This window comes from Diabrotica undecimpunctata, chromosome 2 (assembly GCF_040954645.1).
Source record: "Diabrotica undecimpunctata isolate CICGRU chromosome 2, icDiaUnde3, whole genome shotgun sequence".
Taxonomy (NCBI): domain Eukaryota; kingdom Metazoa; phylum Arthropoda; class Insecta; order Coleoptera; family Chrysomelidae; genus Diabrotica; species Diabrotica undecimpunctata.
In genome coordinates, this window is record NC_092804.1 from 155561828 (window position 1) to 155588371 (window position 26544).

The 26544-nt window shown below is 32.9% G+C and overlaps 1 protein-coding gene across 1 annotated transcript in view; it reads left to right on the forward strand.

The window, feature by feature from the left end:
- LOC140435099 (tachykinin-like peptides receptor 86C) overlaps positions 1-26544 on the forward strand; it is a 951389-nt gene that overhangs the window by 886260 nt on the left and 38585 nt on the right. Inside the window, exon 8 of the mRNA XM_072523804.1 lies at positions 9638-9788. Coding sequence (XP_072379905.1) covers positions 9638-9788 — 151 coding nt within the window. The remainder of the gene's footprint in view (positions 1-9637; positions 9789-26544) is intronic.

Here is a 26544-nt window from a genome sequence, read left to right on the forward strand (position 1 = left end):
GCGAAATTTTGTGGTAGCATGACGATTTGCCCAATTACATATTATAATTCCTTGTAAATATGTAATGAGGATTTTATTTCACACACATTTCTTGTAGTCTGTCAAGTATCTACTGAGAAAATTCAAAAATAAAAATGAACGATTCCGATAAAATTAGCGATTGTGATACTAATACTATAGTAGTATTTGCATCAAAGTAACTTTGGTTACTTTGATACAAATTTCGCTGCCTCCAAGTCATTTAAAATGGGTCTAGTTAAATTAAAAGTCATTCTTGTCACAATTAATTTTATTTTAATGAAATTTTAATGAACTTACACAGATAGTTTTATATTTTCTTCACTTTGTGGACCACAGAATTAGTCTTCTTAGTTAGGTACGCTTGGTAGATCCATATTCTGTAAAGGTGCTTTGTAGTATTGCAACCTTGGATTTTGGAGTCAAGTGTCTCCAAAATGAATTTCAAGCAAATTCTTGACGTCTTTTACTTTCTCCTGACTAACATTTTGTATATTGTTGGCTTTAAGTATGTTAGGATTGATACGAGATAACCTTTCTTTAATCTTGGTTAAGCTTCGACACACTCCAGTTAAAACGTTGAAATTTGAATCACCCTTCACCAAAATGTCTCCAGGTTTTTTGATAGATCGCTTCAAATAAAGTCATTTACATTTGGTAAGTTTAAAATGTCACTGCCTTGTAAATTTAATGAAGCTATCAGGTTCGGTCTTCCAGTCGAAAAAGTTAAAATCTGGGTGAGCCGACAAAACAGTGCTATAACCTTTTATTTCATTGTAAAATTCTGCAGGATTTGCTACAAGTTTTTTTTATTTCTTTTTTAATCAGCCCAAATATTCTATGGGGAGGGATAAATGAGTGTTCTCTAACAGGGAATAATAGCTCTATTGTCTTTATATTTACTGGGGATCACCCAGTGGAGAGATTGTCATCCAAAATTAGTTGCCGACCCCTGCTTTAGAGTATTGTTATTATCATTCATATATGGAAACCTAGCAGCCACATGGGATGTGCAAAGAACAACTATCTACCATTCCTCAATCCATATTTAAAAAAAGGTGAAGGCGCCGACACAATTGCGGCCAATATTATTTGAATATTAGTATGTTAAAAGTGAACGTAGGGATGTATTAAATATCTGTAATATTTTGTATCTTAAATAAAAATGTATCATAAATATAAATACTGAAAATATAAAACTAAATTAATTTAAGATTTATTAGAGCATAATATTTCTTGTGACTATTAACCCTACACTGCGCAATTTTATATTTCGTTTAAGGAAAAAATATTTTTATTTTTGTAAAAATAGTTTTTTATATGCAAAAATGTTGTTGTGGCAGAAATGTTACATTGCTTATCAAATGGACAAACTTAGTTCTCGTGAAAGTTGACAAAGCAGTTATTATTTTTGTTTAAACAAAGATGTACACCACATTTAGAACGTTTTATGAAGGAGACTAACTTACAAGTTGGTAATTTACACCTTTGTCTGGCTTCATCATGTAGGCCAGTGACCAATAAAGTTAGTCCAAAGGACATCAGGACTGACTTTATTGGTCACTTTGAAGAATGTTTGTAGCTGAAAAACGTAGAGTATTGGAATAGTTTTTCCCAATCAGTTTTAACCCGGGACTACACGCGTGTCGTCGTGTAAATTTTAAGATGACGCCGCTGGTATAGTGGTGGTGGTACTGACCTTCCTGGAATGCTCCAAGCGGTTTTCTCCTTACCGACTGGCGTTATATCACAGTTTAACCACAAATTCTTTTTTATACTATGGTTATATTATTTCAGTTTTTATTTGGCCTTTGGGAGATACAGTTTTTTATTTTTGTAGTCGGTGCTTTTGACCGTGCGCGTGTACATAATTATTATCAATGATATTTATGTTGCAGTTTCACAGTTTTAGATATTGGTGTGGTTTTTACAGTTAATAATACGGTAAGTGGACCCCGTGTGTGGTTCTTTTTATAATATTTCTTAAGTCTAGTATTTTAATGGAAAATATTGTCACATGTATGGTGATTTGTGATAGTATTTTTTGTATTTGTAGGTTATATGTTCTTACGAGAAAGAAATAAAGCGTATTTTAGCCATATGAGCTGAAATTGGGAGCTACAATGAGATAGACGGACCTCCTGAAGACCAAGATGACGTTTTGGAGAACAACGATCACGTCTCTAATTCAGAGTAATCAGAAGGAGAAGAGCTACCAGATTTTAACGATGATAGAGAGGAACGAAAACAGTACGATAAGCTATCTCCTATAAGAGAATTTTTTGATGGACTTGTTGAGCGATGCAAAGCCAATTATGCTTTAAGTGAATTTGTGACAATTGATAAAATGCTTGAGTAATTTCGAGGCAAATGTGCATTTCGGCAATATATACAGAATAAACCTGCAAGTATGGAATTAAAATATTAGCGCTTATTGATTTAATGTTATATTACACCTATAATCTAAAGGTGTATGTTGAGACTCAACCAAATGGGCTCTATAAAGTTGACAATACCGCCTCTTCAGTCGTACAAGGATTAATTAAACCAATTTTTGAAACTGGAAGAAATGTAACTTTTAATAATTGGTTTACGTCGATACCTTTAGCCTTAGATTTGCTAAAAAACACAAACTAACTGATACGGGCACAATTCGCAAAAATTACAAAGAAGTTCTTGAGATTTTTACCACAAAATTAAAAGAGCGTAAAGTTACTTGGAGGATTTTTGGTTTTACCGAAGACATAACTTTGGTATCCTACAAGCCCAAGCAAAACAAAATAGTTACACTATTGTTAGCAACAAAGCTGAAAGTATCTTTAGTAAAAAGATAAAAAAAGTATCTAAGATACTAAAAGTATCTTAGATACTTTTATTTAAGATACTTTTTGGTTCATTTAAAAGTTACTTTTACTTTAGATACTTCTTAAAAGTATCTAGTATCTTTTATCTTTAAAAGTATCTTTAGATACTAAAAGTATCTTAGATACAAAAAAGTATCTTAGATACAAAAAAGTATCTTAGATACAAAAAAGTATCTTAGATACTTACTCAGGACCTGAGAAATAGATACTTTTCATGATCCGACAAGCTTCGACCTGTCGCGCCGGCCGTAGCGGGAGAAGAAGACTTCTTCAGTTTATTGTAGATACCATGTCACCTTTGTCGTTGTTACAAAATCGTAGCTTTTTAAATTTATTTAAGGGAATTACTCCTTTAAAAATCATATCCAGGCCTACAGCTGTAAAAAAAATTTCCTCTATGGTGTCTGAGAATAAAGAAAACTTAAAATTAACATTACATGGTATCCGTTACGTCTGCACGACGGCTGACATTTGGTCATGCAAAACCCGAAGTTTTCTTGGTGTTACATGTCATTGGATTGACGACAAACTTCTACGAAAGTCAGCACCGCTAGCATGTAGAAGATTTTCTGGAGCGCATACACACGACCGTATAGCTGAACTATTAGAAGACATACATACTGCTTATAATCTACATCCAAATAAAGTGTTAGTAACAATTACTGACAATGGCTCAATTTTTGTCAAAGCATTTGGTGTTTTTGGTATCAATAATGTTTTACACTACACTGGTGACGACGGTGAACATCAACAACAAGTGCCAAAAGATGATATCGACATCATTGAGGAAGATCAGGAAGATATTTTGGAGGATGAAGAGGATATTCCTGACATATTTGAAAACGAAAATTATCTCCTTCCAAATAATTTAAGTGACAATAATTTGATCATACCTACTTTATCTGAACACATACGTTGTGCAAGTCATACACTTGCCCTAATAACAACTACTGATATTATGAAAATAATTAATTCAACCAGTTTTCTTAGATCAAAACATGAACAAGCAATAGCTAGGTGTAATCATATATGGAAAAAAGCAGCATTTTGAAAATTTAATGTTGGATTTTTGTTTTCAATACATAGTTATTAGTTTGTAATAACTTAACGTCTTTTATTTCTTATCTACCCCAAAGCAAAAAGTATACCATTTCAAAGTACCTGCTGGCTTAAACTAAAATTGTATGATAATTTAAATGGTTAAAATGATGTTTTTAAAACAAAAGTATCGACAATCTACTGTAAAGTAGTAGAGTACCGAGCACCTTTATATTATACACTAAAAGTATCTTAGTTACTACAAAAGTATCTAAGTATCTTAGATACTAGAAAAACATCTAAGTATCTTTGATACATAAAAGTATCTTACATACTTAAAAGTATCTTAGATACTCAAAAGTATCTTAGATACTTGAAAGTATCTAAGATATTTTTACTCTAAATACTTTTCCGGTATTTTGTATCTTTAGATACTTTCACAAAAAAGTATCTTAGATACTTAGTATCTTAAGATACTTTTTGCCTTAAGTATCTTAAAAGTATCTAGATACTTTTAAAAAGTATCTTTTACAGCTCTGGTAGCAATTCATTACAAAGACGAGATTGATCCAGAAAGTGGCGATGCATACAAGCCAACAATGATTACATTTTACAATGCAACAAAGGGAGGTGTTGATACCGTTGATGAGCTAAAAGGAACTTACTCTTCTTCATGTGGTGCCTATCCGTTACGGATGTTGGCTACTAGCATGGCAATTCTAACTTTATTGACCGCAGCTCGAAATAGTCCTGAAGTGGTCAAGAAAAACCATTTTCGTAAGTTCTGGAGCCAAGATATTCTTCTTCTTCCTGGTCCCCTCTTTCCGTAGACCTTTCCCTGTAATATAAGTTGTAGCAGGTTATATCTATGATCGTTTCGAATTATATGTCCAAGATATTCTAGCTTGCGCTGTTTCACTGTGGATATAATTTCACATGTTTTATCCATCCGACGTAGAACCTCAATGTTTGTGGTTTTAGAGCAGCACTGTAAATACGTAGCATCTCAATAAACGGATTTTCGTTTTTAACGGGTTAGTAAGTCAGAGTAAGTTAAATTTTTAACTTACTCTGTATCGCGAAAAAGTTGCCGATGGCCTCTTACGTTATTTTTTACTTCCTTGAATATTAATTTATATTTAAATGGGAGTAAGCCACAATTAAAGGTTAAAATACGTTTATTGACGTTTCAATTTCCACTTCGGAAATCGTTCTTTTCGATTTCCGAAGTGGAAATTGAAATGTCAATAAACGTATTTTAACCTTTAATTGTGGCTTACTCCCATTTAAATATAAATTAATTTAAAATGCCACAAGAAAATAGCTTCAGAACAATATTCCTTGAATATATCTGAAATAAATAGCCATATCGTTGCTGACAAAAATAACAATACTCATACTACTCGCCGAAACTTTTTAAAATCATTAGCAATGAGTCTCATTACACCTCATCTTGAACGTCATCAAGAAATAGGTATGTTACCGGTAACTATGAGAAGTCATATAAAAGAAATATTGGACATCCTGAAGGTATCTACGTAATAGCCAGTATGACGTTCCAGGCAGATGTAATTTCTGCTTAACAAAAAACAACAGAAAAACGAACACCCTATGCGTACATTATCAAAAGTATATATGCCGAGAACGTACTTCCCAGCTTTGTACTGAATGCTATAATTGCCAACAATAAATGAAAAATTGTAACGTAAGTTTAAAATAAAAGATTTTTGGTTTATGTTTAAGTGCTAATTGTTTTTTTTTTATTAATTAAAACCAAAACTATGTATACGGTCGATTTGACCGTGCGCGTGTTACATCGTAAGTTTTTTGGTGCATGTAATGCTGGGTTAAGGATCGCTCAAAAACTGGAACGATTTTCCGAAATTGTAGCCAAATGTCTGTGGAGAAAAGCACAGGTAAAAGTACAAAGTGATACCGCAAAAATAAAATATTAGCAAAAGATATTAATGAATAATTATATAAATAGTGACTATATTAAATTTTTTTTCCTTATTTAAATTTAAATGGTTGACTATTTTTGATTTTACGTGTGCATAGAATTAGTGTCCTAATTGAGTAGAGAATAAAGCTTTTAAATAATTAAATTTTTTAGGTGTTTAGTGTTAAACGAAACTTGCAACTAATGATCAATCATCGACATTTTATACTAATGAGTTTTCTGTCGACGCTATTAAACAGAATTTTCATTAACGGGAAACGTGACTTTTTGTATCAGTTTAATTAAAACCGTTTAGATACACAGTACGTTATCTGAAATGCATTAACATATAATAAAACACTGTATTAAAGATACAAAATAATGGCTTCAGGCATATATATAAAGAAACTCAGTCCAAAGTTCAAGCTTTGAAGAGGTAAAACACAATTGAAAGCTGCTGTAAATTTGATGTTCGATTATTATAAAAAAAATTTGCTAAAACCAAATCCAACTAAAACTCAGGCCCGCGCTTTCTGCCAAGCTAGAGCACACCAAAAAATTTATATACCTCAAAGCCTCCCAGATCGTTAAATATACAGGATAAATTAACTCAACGAAGGAATACGTATGTGTGGTATGGAAGAGATCTGCGCACGCCAAGAAAGTAACCTAAAGGAAAAGTGCAGACGTGTTTTAGCCTTGGAAGGATTTTGATTTATTGACTTACAGAAGGCCTCATGCTAAGTCCAAAATAAACAACTGGTCGAATCCTAACATGCGACATAGCAAATAAAAGGGGAGGATACGACGAATAAATTTAGATAGAAAAAACAGACAAAGAGACTACCAAAAGGGCACTATGCATCGTCTTCGTTATTATTGAACGTATAGCGACATACGACATATCACATGATACTATGGATGATAAAAGACATATTTGCCTTATATATAAATGGGAATTCAACCGCGTTGTACACCTAATCTTCGTGGACTTTAAACAAGCTTACGATTCTGTTAGCAGAGAAGCATTGTGGGAGACCATGGTAGAAATGGGAGTACCTGGAAAGCTGGTACGATTAGCACAGGTAAGCACAGAGGACGCTTCCGCATGGATCAGAATTGGCAGCACCACGTCGGAGGAATTTCTCATTGACACCGGGCTTAGACAAAGAGATCCTCTCGCCCCCCTGCTATTTAATATTGCACTGTAACATGCGGTAAGGAAAGCTCAACCACAACTGACAAACGGATTTGCCGCCCAAGGATCAAAAATACTATTGGCGTTTGCGGATGACGTGGACACAATTGCACAATCCACCAGAGATGCAAAAGAAGTTTTCACCCTATTCGAAAACGGAACCAAAGAAGTTAGTCTGAAGGTCAACGAGGACAAGACCAAGTACATGGTGGTTACGAAGAACCCAAGACCAAGGGCTAGATAAAACGTAACAATCAATGAATACAACTTTGAAGTCGTCAAAGAATTCATGTACCTGGGAGCGATCATAACATCTGAATATAAATATGAAAAGGACGTGGCAGCCAGGATCATTGCAGGAAACAGGGCATATTACCTCTTAATGACCGTACTTAAATCAAAAATACTCTCAATACCAGCAAAAATAAGAGTGCACAAGACAATAATTTGTCCCACAATAACGTATGGAAGCGAGACGTGGACTCTGAACCAGCGGGAAACGACAAAATTACTGGTACTGGAAAGAAAGATACTGCGGACTATCTATGGGCCTTGCAGAGAAGAGACAACAGGAGAATGGAGAAGAAGACACAATGATGAACTCCAGACAGTATATGGAGATGAAAACATAGTACGCTACATTAAAGCAAACCGAATAAGATGGGCGGGTCACGTACTAAGATCGAGTGACGAAAGACTCCTGAACGCCACATTCTGGGAAAGATCCGATGGAAGAAGGTCAGTTGGTCGCCCAAGGAAGGGATGGAAGGACGCAGTAGCCAGTGATTTACGCAAAATGGGAATACGGCAATGGGAAATAGCTGCTCAGGACCGACAACAATGGAGGGAAATAGTAAACGCGGCCAAGACTCACATAGAGTTGTAGAGCCAAATAATGATGATGATAGTTTATATATAAAGAATAAGGTAAATATAAGATAAATTCGCTTTATTGACAAAATAAACAACCAGCGTAATACTAGCATATGGCACATAAAATCAAACGACGTGAGATGTCTAGTACATATATTGTATATAGCGTGCCATCAATATATCAATATATATATATATATATATATATATATATATATATATATATATATATATATATATATATATATATGGTTGTTGTCGCATTTTCGTATATATTTCGAATAATTTAGAATAAACTGTAGACGACAACAACCGTTAACCTCCATTTCATGACTGAGAAGATAAAAATTGGTGGAGGGGTGCGGCAGGGAGATACCTTGTCGCCAAAACTATTTATAACAGTTATGGAGTACGCATTTAAACGGCTAGAGTGGGAATCAAAGGGTATTAGCATCGATGGAAAGATATTCAATCATCTCAGATATGCCGATGATATTGTTCTCATAACAGACAACTTAGAAGAAGCCAGAGTTATGCTACAACAACTACAGCAAGTAGGTTTAAAGAAAGTCGGTTTAAAAATAAACTATGGAAAAACAAAAATGATGACCAATCTCGTCCCCAATGAGCTAATAGAAATCGAAAAGTCGCCCATAGAACTTGTGGAAAAATATGTGTATTTTGGTCACGAAATAAGGTTAACGCGAGATAAAAAAACATGCGAGCTACTCAGAAGAATAAGTCTGGGTTGGGCTGCATTCGGAAAAATGAGAGACGTATTTAAAACAAATATACCGATCCATTTAAAAAGAAAAGCTTTTAACCAGTGCGTTTTACCAGTCCTCACATACGCAGCAGAAACCTTAACTCTCACAAAAACATCAGCCGAAAAATTGAGAAGGACACAACGAAAGATGGAGAGATCACTGCTTGGAATAAGCTTAAGAAATAGAATAAGAAACGAGAAAGTTCGTAGACGAACCGGAGTGGAAGACATTATCGAACATATTACAAGGCAAAAATGGAGATGGGCAGGACATGTTGCAAGAATGAAAGACGACAGTTGGACAAAAAAATTGCTTCAGTGGAGACCACGGGCTGACAAGCGAAGCCGAGGAAGACCCCAACGCGATGCACCGACGACCTCAAAAGAATCGTGACCAATTGGATAGCAGAGGCGCAGAACAGAAGCAGATGGAAAAGTCTAGAGGAGGCCTATGTTCAACAATGGACAACTCAGGGCTGATTGATGATGATGATGATGATGGTGATGATATATATATATATATATATATATATATATATATATATATATATATATATATATATATATATATATAGGGTATAGTAAAAAAACTATGATGTCAGGTAAGAAGTGCACTAGATCATACTTTATATTTACTTGGATTATATGCAAAAAGTTTATTATTTTAAAAATTGAATGACTGACTGTAGATGACAATTGATTACATCCCCCGTCGTATGCGAAGGGCAAATTTACTAGTTAAGTTTTAAGAATTTGTTTTGCTAATGATTAATTATACCTAATCGTCCCGCCACTGCATAGCACGTGCGCCAGTGCTATTAAACATAATGAAACTGTATATTTTATATTTTTTAAAGCGATTATAAATGTTATGAAACTAATTTTAATACTGTTCAGTATTAAAAAAAAAACTTTCGTTTATAAATCCATTTGTTTTTTAGGTATCAGATGCTGTTTCTTGTTATTACATATGTTATTCCCATGATTTTGATGTCAATTTGTTATACAATGATGGGTTCAGTTCTCTGGGGATCCAGATCCATCGGTGAAAAAACACAAAGGCAAATCGAGGCAATAAAATCCAAGAGAAGGGTATGTAGATCTTTATTTATTCAGTGTGTTTTGGAAATTCGAGTGGTTTGTTTTGTTTGTAAAATGGGACTTAATTTTATTTAGATTTTTTGATTTCGGTATTGGTTACTTTGTTATCGTTAGAAGCTTAAGATAAAAAATTACTTATATACTTTTGAAATTAAGATTATATTGAATTGTACAAAATACCTTTTTAGAGGAATCCTACACTTAAATGTACTATACAGTTAATAGTCCAGGCTGTGGGTAAAAAAAAGGGACAGTTTTTGTCATAATTCCATAATTAATTGTAGCAGTTGGGCGTTGTAGGTAATTCTTCGGTAGGACAACTTTCCGGAGTAATTCTTATGTAAAAGCGACCAAAAATTGTTGGTTATTATTTTTTTATGGACGAAAAACAGTGAAAAATTCGTATATTTTTCCCTTTTTTAATATATCATTTAAGGTAAATATTTTGGAGCAAAACGGCTTATAACATTTTATTCCTTATTTTTTTACCTTTTATTTAAGTTTTTGTGAGTTTAATTTAATTGTTTATAAATACTAATAACAACTACAACTTTAATTGTTTATAAATAAAAAATAGTACTTTTTAAAAATTAAAAAATGAGGGGTAAAAAATATTTTTTTGGAATATCTCAGGGTATAAAATGAAAATTTTAATCTCAAAGGAGACAAAACACTTTGAAAAATCTTTCTACCATTTTTTAAAAAAAAAGTTACAGCATTACAAAATTTTGGTCGTGGGAAAAACAAATGAATGTTTCTCAGCAACAAATTAACGAATTTTAATTTACAAAATTTCATTCGATGGGGAATCAAAAGAGCTTCATTTAAAAGGTTAAAAGGTTTAGTTAAAACGTTCAAAAAAAATCATTTTTGAAATAAATATTGCAATTTGAAAAAAACAGAGATTTTCGTTTTTGAAGGCTAATTATGCATAAACTATTGGACCAAATTGAACTCACAAAAGCTTAAATGAAAGGTAAAATAATAAGGAATAGAATGACGGTATTAGATTTTTGTTTTAATACAGTGCAGCAACAACCGCTGATACGTATTTCGACCTTCTTAGGTCTCTTCAGAACGGTATAGTCACTGCTCTGAACCAAAACAAAAATCTCTCCGTTCTGGAGAGACCTAAGAAGGTCGAAATACGTATCAGCGGTTGTTGCTGCACTGTATTAAAACAAAAATCTAATACCGTCATTCTGTTTTGTTATTTACTTCGTTGGAAGTACCAGAAACTGAATTCACTACGAATTTTGACTAGGATGAACGGCTTGTGGAATGCAATTTTAGATTCCCTTGCCGAGTAATTTATCCAGCTGTTTGTTTCGCAAATTTTAGGAAACACAGTGGTTAAGATTTGAATTCGGTTTCGCTAAGTAGAAATCGTTTGATTTCTCTTTTTGTTTTAATAAGGAATAATATGTTATAAGCAGTTCTGCTTCAAAATAATTAACTTAAATGATATATTAAAAAAAGGAAAAATATACGAATTTTTCACTGTTTTTCGTCCATAAAAAAATAATAACCAAAAATTTTTGGTCGCTTTTACATAAGAATTACTCAGGAGGGTCCCCCCTACAACGCCCAACTGCTACAATTAATTATGGAATTATAACACGTTTTTTTACCCACAGCCTGGACTATAAAGAGCAGACATGATATAAAGAGTATATAAGTCTTGATTAAGAGCTAGTCCATGTAATTTTTAAATGGTAATTTTCGACATCAGCTATATCAATTTTGTTGTCCTACTTCTATTCAAGAAAATAAAACTGTTAATCGTTTCCATTAATTTTGTGTAAATTGCAAGTTTGTCAATATTTACGTTTTTAAGGACACATAATTTTAAACGATAAGTAAAAACAAAGTCGTATTAAAAAAGATGAATATAGTTTTTAAAATTGAATAATATTATTTTATTATTTATTTATTATTTATATTCTAAACAAATTACATTATAATAAAATATTTCAATAGATAATTATTATGTTTTGGCCAATGGATTCATTGTCCGCACTCATATAAACCCATACAAACAACATCAAAACAACAATATTCTGTTTGCTACTAACGCCACTTGCTAACTTATTAACAAAGCATACGTTGCTTACTTCTGACAAACCTGTCAAATTCAGACGAAATATTAAATTACTAATAAAATATAAATAAATGTCATTAATTAATTATTATATAAACTAAATCAGATGTTTAAAAAGAATAATTGCATTTATATGAAAATATTTTAAAACGAGAAGTGTCAAAAATGAAAACAGATAATTCAATATTCTTATTACTTGGATAAAATGTGCCTCTTTTAAAAACTGACAATTGTTACGAATCAAATCTTTATTGTAGAAGAACATCGATTGTTAGGAATGATATTAGATACAAAACTCATTAGGAAAACCCACATTCAACAACTTAAAAAATCTTGCATGAAAAATATGAACATTCTCAAAGTATTAGACAATCATAATTGGGGATCTGATACCACACAATTACTAAATATATATAAAATACAGATTCGTAGCAAGGTAGATTATGGATCAATAGTCTACAGTTCAGCTAAAGATAGTTTATTAAAGCAATTGGACATCATACAAAATACCGCATTCAGGCTTGCACTTGGAGCCTACATGACCAGTCCAGTAGAAAGTCTGTATGTAGAAGCTGATGAAGCACCTCTTTCAATTAGAAGACACAGACTAAGCCTATAATATTCAGCTAAAATTGGAGCAAACTCTAATAACCCTGCTTACTCGTACACATTTTCTGACAATTTTCATTTAATTTTTAAACAAAAACCCTTTCTTTCTGCATTATTTAGTAAAATTATCACAGATTTCAATTTTCCGAAAGTTATTTCCAATGAAATAAACTACCCTCCTCCTTGGACCATAAAAATCCTCAAATGTAATACAAATCTTCTACTGTATCCTAAATCTGATACTTCATCACATATAATTCTACAACGGTTTCAAGCGATTAAAGACAAGTACAAAAGATATTACCAAATATATACAGATGCGTCAAAAACTTCTGAAATGGAAGCCAATGCAATGGAAGTTGACGAAACAATTAAACATCAGTTCTAGCTACCTAAGGAGTACTCCATATATTCCGCCGAACTGTATGCCATATCTAAAGCCCTATAACATTCATTTTCACAGATTCTTTAAGCGCAGTACAAGGAATATTAAGGGTTTACCCAAACCACCCAATACTATGCCAAATTAAAATTGATCTACAAGAACTTTACAGTAGGAATAAAAGGGTAGAATTTGTTTGGATTCCATCTCTTCTTCTTCTTCTTCTTCTTTTTATATAGACATAACTGTCTGTTTTTCAATGTGCCTCCAGTAAGTTGTCATTCCATCGTTTGCATGGCAGTTTTTGATGTTCTCCACCTTGCACCTATGTCGTATATCTGTACTTCTAGCTCTGTCCCATAGTGTCTTACCATCAATTTTTCTATGTGTTTTCAAATCTGCTGTTTCTAACATCCTATTTGTTCTCTCTGTGTCAGGTCTTGTTTCTGCCGCGTATGTCATATTGATCTGATGACTGTTTTGTAAATTCTGCCTTTCGTTTTTTTCCCGATATTTTTATTTCTCCATATTGTTTCGTTTAGGCAGCCTGCGGCTCCGTTTGCTCTATTCACTTGGTCTTTCACTTCGGTTTCGAGCTTTCCGTAGTTAAAAAATATGATGCCTAGATATTTAAACTCCATCACTTGTTCTAAGATCTGACCTTCCAGCTCCAATTTACATCTTAGTAAATTTGCTGTTATAACCATGCATTTTGTCTTTGTTGGGGAAATTATCATGTTAAATTTTCTGGCGGTTATATTAAATTGGTGCAGCATACGTTGTAAATTATCTTTACTTTGAGAGAGTAGTATTGCGTCGTCTGCATAGCAGATTATTTTAAGTTGTTTTTCTCCCATTTAGTATTTTTTTTAGTTCTTACTTTTTTTATTATTTCATTCATAATCAGGTTGAACAATAGAGGACTCAGGTAATCTCCCTGTCTTATCCCATTGCCAGCTTCAATAGGGTCGGTTAGTTCTTCTTCTACTTTTACTTTTATTGTGTTGTTTTGGTAGATATTTTCGATCGTTTTGATTATTCCTAGAGGTATGTCTCTTGCATTCAGTAAGTGGATAACGTCTTTTAATTTGACTCGCTCAAATGCCGTTTTAAGGTCCACGAAACATAGATATGCCGGTTTGTTGTATTTTAATGACTTTTCTTGCAGTTGCCTCATTATAAATATAGCGTCGGTGCATGATCTTCCCGACCTAAAACCTTGTTGTTCTTCTGCTAGTGTTATAATTTCATTTATTGACAAATATTCTTTTAATTATTTTTTACTTCTAATTTAATGTCTGTATTTTGTTAGTCATTAATCTAAACAGTCAGATCGTACCCAGGGGCGATATGTAGATCAGATCATACTCTCTTCTTCTTCTTCTTCAGTGCCTTATCCGGTCCGGATGTTGGCGATCATCAAGGCTGTCATGGTTTTGTTGACTGCTCTGCGAAACAGCTCCGCTGAGGTCATCCCAAACCATTGTCGGAGATTTTTCAACCACGAGATACGACGGCGTCCCGGTCCTCTTCTGCCAAATACTTTACCCTGCATAACGAGTTGAAGAATTCGATATTGTTCTTCGTTCCACATCACGTGGCCGAGGTACTCAAGCTTACGTTGTTTAATTAAATTAAGCACTTCTTTTTCTTTTGTCATGCGCTGTAGGACCTCAACGTTGATGACATGGTCCACATAAGATATTTTTAGTATCCTTCTGTATATCCACATCTCGAAGGCTTCGATTCGTTTTTCAGTGGCTTGCGTCAGTGTCTAGGCTTCAACTCCATATAGTAACACTGGACATTATACTCTCCTCGTAGCTGAATTAAAGCATACATGCTTAAACAAACGGAGAGAGACAACGATCAACGAACAAGACCGATCTTATCCAAGAAGTGTCAAAAAGTATGCAATCTATTGGTAAGGGTACATCACAAGAAATATGGTAGACTACTAAACATTTTCAACATTGTAAACATCAAACAAGAGTGCATTTTATCCCCCATATTATTTAATGTATACGCCGAACATGTAATTGGAGCTTCTCTTGAAGATCTCGCTGAAGGTGCCAGAGCCAACGGAATCATCATTAACAACATAAGATATACCGATGACACCGTAGTATTAGCAGAAACAGAAGACCAACTAAAAATATTGATGAACATATTATCAGAAGAAAGTCACAGGCTGGGCTTGGACATTAACTTTTCCAAAACCAAAATTATGGGTGAACTTTTAAACGTACTCAAAAGTTTGGGGTGTAGGGCTGCACAACCCCCTTAAAATTTTTTTGTGCACTTAATTTTGTTGTTTCTTCTGTATGAAAAATGCAAATGTCAAGTAGTTTAGGAGATAATGCAAAAAACAATTTTTATTTTGTAACTTCAAAGAGCTGTAACTTTTTTTGTGTACACTTTTGTACTAAGGTAAATTGGATTTAATCAATTTATTTTTGTCCCCGGAATGCGTGATTTAATTTATGACATACCTTTTTGAAACACCCTTTATACCTAATTAAAAAATAGATATTTTTAATTACATATTTAGTTACCAGAACAACCAGCCGCCGCACTATATCTTAAAGCGAAACTATCAAAATACCTTCAAATCTCAGCACATTACTATATTTCTTACCGCAACTATAAATAGTAATAAGATTTTACAAGAAAATAGCTTCAGAACTAGCTATTTTATTAAAATAAACTTGTCAAAATATTATTTTTCCACTTTCAGTCAGTCAACGCAGTAGGTTTCCTAAAATAAAGAAACGAATTTTAAGATTGTTGTAATTTTTGCCAGATAAATATATTAACTCGATATCCATTATCCCAAATTAGAATATATAATATGTCTTCCACATTAACTTCTAAGTCTTTTATTTCCTTTTTACCAGTTGCTTTAATATTTTACTGTGAACATTTTATTTACTGATTTTAGAAATTTAAACACATTCATTTATTATGTTTATAAAATAAATTAAGTGAATTTCAAGATAAATCTGCCCGTGGCCAAGCTGTGTAAAAAAAGACATTAAGTTGATGAAAAGTTGGGCGTCCTCCAGTTTAATAAATTCTCCGAGACGATCGCCCTTGTAGATAACTTTAAAATCCTTTATTTTATAATCTGCATCTGGTTTATTGTTTGGAGACAAGCTTTGTTTTAAGTAAAAAAGGATGTATACGCTCACAATGGTTTGCAAGGGTTGCTAGTAGATTTTTTAATTTATAATTTGAAATAAAACAACTATCATATTTTTCATATATTTATACACATCAAAAATGTCTAAGGAACACCATTATTATTCCACTTTTTTCAACAAAAACTTAAAAATAACGGTTTTCCACTCCGTTCGACGACGGTGGTCTGTCAGGCCAAGCCTTTGACGTAAAATGTTATGTTCTTAAAAATAAATAATCTACATTGTCGATATTTTCAGTACCTTTTAACAAAAATTAACACCTACATTTTACATTATAGAGAATAATATGCCGTTTAGTTCTTAGATATGCCTCAGTTGTTATTTTAATTTCGTGTCAAATACGTCTAATAATATAGTGATTTTTTTTCTTAATTTTTGACAATAAAACTTAGGACAATTATTTCAGTGACGGAACCTAATGAAAGAGAAATTCAAAGTCTAGCTACTCTATACGAAGAAGTTACTTTGGATGTAAAAAATAATTCCGATAGCTCTATGGCCGACGACGATAGAGAAGAGTTTAGCGATCATGACACGGAATCTGAGCAAGAGGATATCCCGGTAGCAACACAAACGATTGAAGAACAAACAATTAATGAAGAACAATCTGACAGAAGATTATATTATTATGCGAAGGATGGAACTACACGGAAGAAATTTGCACCACCTACAAATATTCGCACACGACGGGAGAATATAGTTTCTCACTTACCAGGAACTATCCGAGAAGCAAAAAACGCACTGAGTCACATTGATTCGTGGGATCTTCTAATGCAAAATATTATTGCACTTGTAGTAGAATACACCAATACTTATATTAGAGAGATATTTGGAAGATACAAAAATCAAAACAACGTCAAACTTACATCTGTTCCAGAAATGAGAACTTTTATTTTTTTGTTATATTTAGAAGGTTTGGATCACGGCTCTCGAAAAAATTTAGAAGAATTTTGTTTTAATGTTTTGATAATAAACAACCCACAGACAAAAGACTTAAAATCGATAAACTAGCTCCCATAAGAGAGATTTGTGAAACATTTGTAAAAAACAGTCAATCTTGTTATACCATTGCTGACTATGTAACTTTCCATAAGATGCTTTTTGCCTTTCATGGAAAGTGACCAAACAAACTAAAAAACACGGTATCAAAATATTTGGCACTGTCGACGTAAAAACAGTGTACACTAAATTTATAATATGTGCAGCAGATAATTTATATGCAGCAGTTACTACAAGGATGTGTGAACCTTTCTATGGAACAGTATAAAATAGTATGATGGATAGCTCTTTTGTTACTTGCTACCTTGTTATTTAACTGAAAAGAGAACACAGGATAACGGTTGTGGGTACGATTCAGTCCCAAAGAAAAGAATTACCCCAAATTATGACCAATGTGAAAGACCGTCCTGTAGGTTTCTCTGTTTTTGGTTTTGAAGCACCTATGACGGTGACATCGCATGTATTTAAAAAGAATAAAAATGTGTTACTAGTTTCATTTTTTCATCATACTGATACACTAGACGAAACTAGCAAGAAGCCAGAGATGATTTTATTCTATAATGATACCAAATGTGGAGTAGATAATGTAGATGAAATGGCGTCATCTTACGATGTATCTAGAAATACTAAACGATGGCCACTTGTAATTTTCATGAAATCTTAAATATCGCCAGTATAAATGCTTTTGTTTAAAAGCAGTAAAAAATTAGGGGGAGACCTAGTAAAAAGATATTTGGAATCAAGGACTACAATGTCAGGATTACATTCTAAAATTCAACAAGCTGTTACGAAATACTCTGGAATGTCGACACAAAACCGATCTAATCGACCACTAGGTAAAGGAGGCCATTGCAAATACTGTAAAAAAAGAAAAACCGGAAAATCTAAGAAACTGTCCGGGTCATTAATTTTTCTGTATTTTCTGTGCCATGAAACTTTGCTGGACTCTTTGTGTTTTTTAATATAGTTATTCATAATTTAAGGTGTTAACACGTAATTACTTATTCATTTAAATAATCCATAAGTTACCTCTTGTAAATAAGAGCGAAGAAATATGTAACATCACAATTTAATATAAATTTACCAATCCTCTGTTGAAACCAAAATATTGCTGCGTCACAAATATCGCCAATCCATTTACCTATTAATAAGGAGGCAATACGAGATATAATATACATCTATTTCATTTTTTTTTTAACGTAGTGTTCACAAATAATACCAGTTATTTAAAAATCAAACTACAGTAGGTGTGAAATGCCTATAGCATTTCATGCAATAGATTTGAATGGCCAATGAAAGTGATAAATTTTATTGATCTCATGAGCATCGTCAAAAATACCAAAAATCGCGCAACGTTGATTTATTTAACACCTTTATAATAACTGTTTTTATTTGCAGCAAATAACAAAAAATGCATATAAAAGCTTTACTTCGCCCTTAAAACGCAATTTGAATTTTGTCGATATGACACTCTGATCAAAAGATGTCGAGTTTTTACCGTCGAGTTGATACAAATTTTATTTAAAATTGAGTTTACTTGTACCTAACATTTTGTTCAAAATTACCTAGCTATATTTTTTGCTTGAAACATTTTTTTCTACGGTGTACACCGAGGATATGGGTGGTAAACTTTATTGTGACTTGTTTGGAGTCCCAATATTAAAATTCTCAGCAAAATTCAGCTTGTTCGTATGATTTTTAGAAGTTTAGTGACATTTTCCAAAATTACCTTTGATTTTATCATGAAAATATACTTTACTCCAATATCTCCAGTTTTAACGATTCATTATTCCGTATAAACGGATTTTATCAGAAAAAATGGGAATTTATTTTTGTTTTCTCATAGTAGTAGAAAGAACAGCAGTACTAAAAATTTATTTACAACCTTCGTCAAGCGTTTTAATATTAGACAAAATTTACATGTGGGATGCATTAGTCTTACCATAAACTTTTGCAATAGCATAATTCCCTTTTGAAACTTTGGGTGGATTGGTTTCTACATCTTCAAAGTCTTCTGGTGCATCGAAACTTTCTTGGTAACTGACACTCTCGTTAGGTGTGCTCTTCCTAAATATATGTTTTTTACAGCCTGTTTCTCAGTTTGATTTATTTTTATTTTTTAACCATTTCTCCTCGAATACTATAGATAAATTCACATTCAGATGGCAGCGTTCCAGAGATAGGCCTGTACTTTCTATATGCCAGAAATAACTACATTGTTGTCAGTTTTTAATCGTACCTACAATCGTACGTTATGGGCCGGCTCCTATAAAAGAATTATAATTTCGGAAATATTTATGAATGTGAAACGGAAAAATACTACATTTTTTTAATTATATAATTTTTCTGTTGGTATTTTAAAAATAGAAAGTTATATTTCGGAAATCTGGTCTTTTCGGAATTATATCTTCTGTTCAAAATTGTTTACAATTCGTGGAAATGAAATAATTATTTGTATAATCCGTTTTTGATCTTAATGTCCTTTTAATGACACACTTTCTCTACCTGCATTTACAGTTACAGACATTAAAAAATAATTTAAAATTAAAAAAATATACCTATTTATAAATTCAAAATTATTGTCTAATGCCAGCAATTATAAATTCAGGTAAATACTTGAGAGTCATTAAAAGAATTTTCAGTTGATATCAGACGTTTGTGTCGTGTCAGTGTCAAAATGGCCGCGAGTGTAATAAAATTCAAAAACGGTAATTTGTTAAATAGTGATTGCAAAAAAATAGTGTTAAATGTTTTTAACTATTTATCAAACAGTAATAATGATAAAAGTGTATCAACAATAGTGCGGGAAGTTTCTGCTATGACTGGAGTCTCTCAGCGAACGATATTCCGATATAGAAGTGAAAGTAAAAATGGTCCACTCGTAACTCCTATAAGAAAAAAAAGAACCGGTTATTTGAATAGTCGTGAGAATAGATATGATGAAGCAACTCGGTCTAGAATAAGACAAGTAGTGCACGGTTTTTTTATGGACAATATTCCTCCAACCCTTGACGTAGTACTAGAAAAAATTAAGCAAATGAAGCATCTTCCGAATTTTTCCAAGAGTACGTTGAGAAGACTATTGCACGACATGGGTTTTATATATGGCAAACAAGGTAGAAATTCAATATTAATAGAAAAACAAAAAATAGTCGCTTGGAGGCGTCACTATCTCCGGGAAATAAAGAAACTGAGGAACGAAGGAGCCAATATCATTTATATGGACGAATCATGGGTTAATACTGGAATAACCAATGGGCAAGTATGGCAAGATACAACAATAAAAAATAGCCGACAGGCTTTCGTAAATGGACTTACCACAGGTTTAAAAACTCCGACCGGAAAAGGACCAAGATTTGTTTTAGTCCATGCAGGAAACAAAGACGGATTTGTTGAAGGTGCTGACATCACTTTTCTTGCCAAAAAAGGTGCTGAAGATTACCATGAAGAGATGGACGGAGATCTATTTGAAAAATGGTTTGAAGAGATGTTAATACCGAATCTCCCAAAAAATAAAAAGAATGTCATTATCTTGGACAATGCATCTTATCACTCTAGGAAATTAAATTTTCCCAAACAATATTGGGTGAAACGTCAAATTAAAGAGTGGCTCTATGAAAAGGACATTTATTTTGAAGAAGATTACTTAAAAAATGAACTTCTGGAAACTGCTAATGTATTTAAAAATATTTATGACAAATACAAAATTGATTGTATTGGTGAAAAATACAGGAATCACAGTGACGAACAATGCCGCGTAGATGTACATATCTTAAGACTTCCGCCTTATCACTGTGAACTGAACCCAATAGAAATGGTGTGGAGTGAAGTGAAACGGTACGTGTCCTCTAAGAATTCAAGTTTCAAACAAAACGACGTTAAAACATTGATTTATGAAGGTTATGATAAAGTACAGAACAATGGACATTGGAAAAATTACGTCAACCATGTTATAAAATTGAAGAATAATTTTTGGACAGTAGACAACATTCAAGATGACATTGAACCTATTAGAATTTCATTAAACGATGACTCTGAAGATGAACTAGATTATGAAAATGAAGATGATTGAAAATTGTTTTTCGGGGGTATTCTTTTCTCAGTAAAGGTAATAAAATATTTAGTTGATCTGGTTGAAATGTAGCACACTTAAATAACTCATTAATCGACATAATTTCAAGTAGTTATATTAGACGTCATTATGCAAAAAATAAAGTTATGAACATTTAATAAATTAGTGCACAATTGAGGCCCCTAGAACACAAGGGGTGTAAGTGCCAAAAACAAAGTTTTGAAAAATCTTTGTTCAAAGTTCGATATAAATTTAAAAACCTAGGTAGCACTTTTTCAGTTTTCAGCATGTTTTCAATGACATGTAATTTTTGATGGTGTTATTGTTGTTAATGTAGAAAGTTTGAAGCCAAAAGTACGTTCCTGTTGTTAGATATCAGTTGCTAAGTGATAAGCAACTGCACTTACACCCTTGTGTTCTAGGGGCCTCAATTAGGGGTTTTTTGCAATTATCTCAGTCATTTGTTTATGTATTTTAATTTACAAACTAAAAAATTAAAAAACTGTTTAAGATCTGCAACATTTATTTGAAACATTTTTCCCTAAAATGCACGAGGAACAAAATAGGCAAAAAAATGATTTTTTCCAAACTTCATCTTTCTTTAAAAAATAAACAAAGCAAAATTGGCTGTAATTCTTCAAGGAATTATCATCAGTTATCCCTTATCTACCGTTTAGAACATTAAAAAACCTGTAGAATATTTTTCATATTTTTTTCCCTATTAACTGCGGTATTATGTATAAAAGCATTTTAGGAATTATTACCATTTATTTCATTCACGAATTTTCTATTAACAACTTTAGCTTACCTAAACATATCTTAGTTTACCGTGAGTTTGGCCCTGCTTATTTTACAAAAGTAGCAAAACTTACAATGGCAGTAGAATTGGCAACGCTGTTATCCTATATCCGTACACTGCCATCTCAACGTGACTTTATCTATAGCTTCTTTTTTTTTTAAATTTACTTTGACATGTCTGTCCGTTGTGTAAGGGCGAATCTGTTTGGGGATTATAATTATTGACATTGAGGCTTGATAAAGTGGCCTATTTAATGTTAATCCCTACTGTGACTGTTGAGATTTTGTGTCTGGATCCACTTGATGTCCTTGAATTTGATACAGACAAACATTTTTTTTTTTTTTTCATTAATTGGAGATACTTAAGTATGTAATGTTTGAGAGTTTTTTTATGATGTAGCTTTGACCCCCGTTGAACGTAGGATGTTTTCCGTTCTCTGTTGTTCAAATAGTCATCATCAGAAAATGTTTGGTTATTTAACGGTTCTATGCCAGTAGCTCGAAATCCACTGCATATATGTTTTGGTAAAAAAGCTTGAAGAAAAGCTTCTCCTGCTAGATTTGCAACATAATGATAATTTTTCCTGCATTATTTACCATTCACCGCATACAAGCAGTATCATAGACTTTTTTTAAACGAAGCAAACGCAGCCACATATAACGGCTGCAACTTGTGACTGCAGTGAGGAGGTAACGTTAAAAGGATTATTCCATTTTTCTTCGCAAAAACTATTGCCGTTATACTTAAGTGACTTTTATTATTTGATGATAATAATTAGTTTCGGGTATTCCTTTGACGGTCTTTCATGTTAAACAAAATGTTGCAAAACAAGAAAAAATACTTCACTTCTCATCCACCCAGATAGTGTTGTGCCACCTTTGCTTCCAGTAGGGGCTCCGTAAAGCATGATATCATCCTTTCTTTCATTCCATTCCGAACACAACTCTCCTTTGTACTTTTGTTGTTAGCTACAGCAAATTAATATGCCAACCTATGACCTTATTAGACTTTGTTTGGCTGAAAATCCATAATGAATGTTGCAAGTTTCTTGTAAATATTTTTTAAGAAGCAGTTCTTCGACTTTGGAAAATACCATGAGGTGCTTATTACTTTGGCGAATATTAGCCATTCCCAAATCATAATCGCTGTACTTGTTTACATAAGGATTTAGTGTAATTCTCGGAAGACCTAGGGAGGTAGGCTCTAAAACACCCGTGTCCTGTGGGCACCTGAGTCAGGAAATAATCCAGTTGCCTGTGGCCACAGTCCACCCAATCTCTTATGTTCGGGATCAGCATTTTCGTCCACTGTGCCACATCCTCCGTGTTGTTCCATTCTTCTTGTCATCTTTCAATTGACCTTTCCCTTTCGTCTTCTCTCGGCCATAGTAAGGTTTGTGTTTTCCCCTTTTCACAGTTCATAACACCGTCATATGCCAGGTTCCATAGCATCGGGCCCAAGACAGATCCCTGGGGGACCCCGGCCGTCACATTCACGATCGTGCCCTTTTCTACCATAATCCTTCTTTCGGACAGATACTCTGCCACCACATTCATCAGGTATCTCTCCTCCATTGCCTTCATTACCTCGTTCCACTGCAGCTTATCGAATGCATTCCTAACATCGAACAACAGCAGGGCCGCTCAGCGATGTTCATTTCCTCTGTTGCCCAATGCTTCGAGTACACTCACGATTAGATCAATCGTGTTTTTCCCTTTACAAAAACCAAATTGCCTCCGAGATAAACTAACCGACCTCTCAATCATGTTGTCTATGTTGACGGAAGACCAAACTGTATAGCTACGTTTCCTACTGAATGACAATTTTGTAGTACTTCTTTAAAATAATAAATAGAACCCAGTAAATATTAAGACAAGGTCCGTATTAACCATTTTTGCTAGGCACATTTGTTTATCGTTGACCTGGAACCAATACATTTATATGTGGACACGCACATAAACGATTTACAATTAAATGCAGTATTGCAGGTGACCCATAAACCAATCGAAAAAGCAAAATATTGTTTATGCACGTATTGCCTTATGGTAGGTTAACTGGACATATATGTGTTTATCTAACCTCACACGGAGGTTGTTCAATTAACCCCAGTAGGTAATAAAAATGATAAATAATATAAATTCTAAGAATATCGCCAGATATAATAACTTAGACTGGAATAAATGTCTCATACTTACCTCAAAAACTATGTTAAATACAACATTATATATTAATCTTGTATTTATCTATAATAAAGCTAAATTATATTTTAATCTGCTTAAAAATAATAATTTCCACAGAGCGAAAAATTACTTGCATCCATTAAAAACCTTGTTGATTTCGCTAACAATTCTCTGTAGGTTCTATAGAAATCGTAATTAGCCACAATTAGTGGTTGTTAGATTCGGCTTTCAACTACAAGTGCATGGCTTTGATTCTCTGTAACAAAGAGAATTAGAGCCATACCATCCCAGTTCAATTAACCAGCCTGTTTAGTAAACCTCATTCTACCTACTTGTAGTTTTTATAAAATAAATTCCCATCGAATTTATGCGGCTCTTTATTTAATATTTAAATTACACCAATTTTTAGCTGTATTCACTACTCCTATAAATTAAAAAATATGAAGCTGCATTCGAATAAAGTTTTTTCAAACCTTCTGAGGCAAAAACTTTCACTGAACTATTTAACAGTGATTGGTGAGCTTATTTCCCTCTACGCTATGGCTTAGTTGACGGTTAGACCTTATGCAAAATTTATTTGACTTTTGTTCAGATTGTTGGAGAAAAATTGCCCAGCAGATTTACGTGAGAAGGTCCTGATCCCGTTCTCGGCACGTTCATTTTTTAGACGTTTGTTGAAAACTTTTCCACTTATATATTCATAACTGGCTGGGTTGGATCGTAATTCGGTTTATTTGCAGCATAGGCTCAGAAGCTAAGATTGATTGTTATTTCATAAAATTACAATATTTTATAAAGATTTAATAAAGAACTTTTGCTGTCAAATGCATTTAATTTAATGTTAGCTGTTCATTGCGATTTAATTTATCACAATACTGGAGGTGGTGAAAAATTGTCGTAATCATTAAATAGTAATTATAACAGATGTTTTAAGCTGTGGACAAAATTAAAAACATATTCACTGCTAAAGTTTTAAAGTAAGATGTTATTCGCCTACTTATATTTGACTTTGATTTTTAGAACAAAAAATAAAACTAATTTACTTAATTACTATATCTTTAAAATTTCAATCGGAGCAGCCCTAACTTATTTAGTATTTTACAGAGCCGCAATTTAACACAACCGTTAATCTTTTATTTAACAAGTCCCAGGTATATTTGATTGATTTCAAATCTAACAAATGTTCAGACTAATTTAACTCGCTGTTCTAGAATTAAAGGATATTTTAACAAAAACTATAACACCGACTGTTATTACAGTGTTTTGTTTTGTTTGAAGTAACTGAGAGTTTCGAGCTATTGGTGTTTAAAACCTTACACATTCCAAAACCCAAATATGTTCTGTAAACTTTGTTGTATTTACATTTCACTATTAGCCGCAATATAGAACTGGAGTAAACTTTAAAGGATATTATCCAGTACGAAAGACCTTCTTATTAACAAAAATATTGCCATCGCGAGGCGCTAGGATGATGTGAAACATGGAAACTAGTTTGTATAGAAAATACACATAAAATCTTTTTTTTCTTATTCATAAGCCCTGCTTGATCATCGTGAGTTGGCTATCAAATTGGCTTTACTAATTTTGTTGACGGAAGCTTAGAAAAGATATGCAGAGGATTTGTTAAACCTTTTTTTAGGTTTTTAGAAAATGACGTTCATCTTCGACCTGGCCCTTCTTCTTTTATACTATATTTAATATAAAATTAGTATTTTTTGGGTTTAGGTTTAGTAAATAATATCTAATTTTAAACTAGATTTACAAATCTTGACAACGGCAGGTAACCCTTGCCTTTGTCAAGATTCTAAAATACACGATACAAGTTTGAGCACAAAAAGTTATTGTGAAATATAAAGAAATAACTTACCAAAACGTATAGCGAGACACTGACATAAATGAATTGACACAGGTAAAAATTGTTATCTGATGTCTTATGGTTTACTGTCATTAATATATTTTACATGGGCGTATCATTGGTGTTTTCGAAAAATGTAAAGTGGAGATATGTTATAACTTTTAGAGTTTTTTATAGTGTTATATTTATTATTATTTAAATCAGATTAAAATATATCTTATTTGGATTCTGTGTATCTTTTTCGTCATTGATTGCGTTAGTGTTTCTTTTTATTTCTATTGATTCGTAAATATACCTTTTCTTTTTTTTTCATAAGTCTTCTCGTTTTCTTTTATGTTAAATTTATGCTTTCTTCTCAATCTCATATATTGGGTAAACCAGTCAACTGCTTCAATTCAGAATTCGTTCTCACAAATATGATAAGAACAGCATCACTACATTCACAAAGCATAAGAATGAGAAACAGCATAAATTTGACTTCAACGAAAACATTAAAATTTGAAAAACCGAGCTGAACAAAAACAAAAGTGAGTTATACAAATCAATA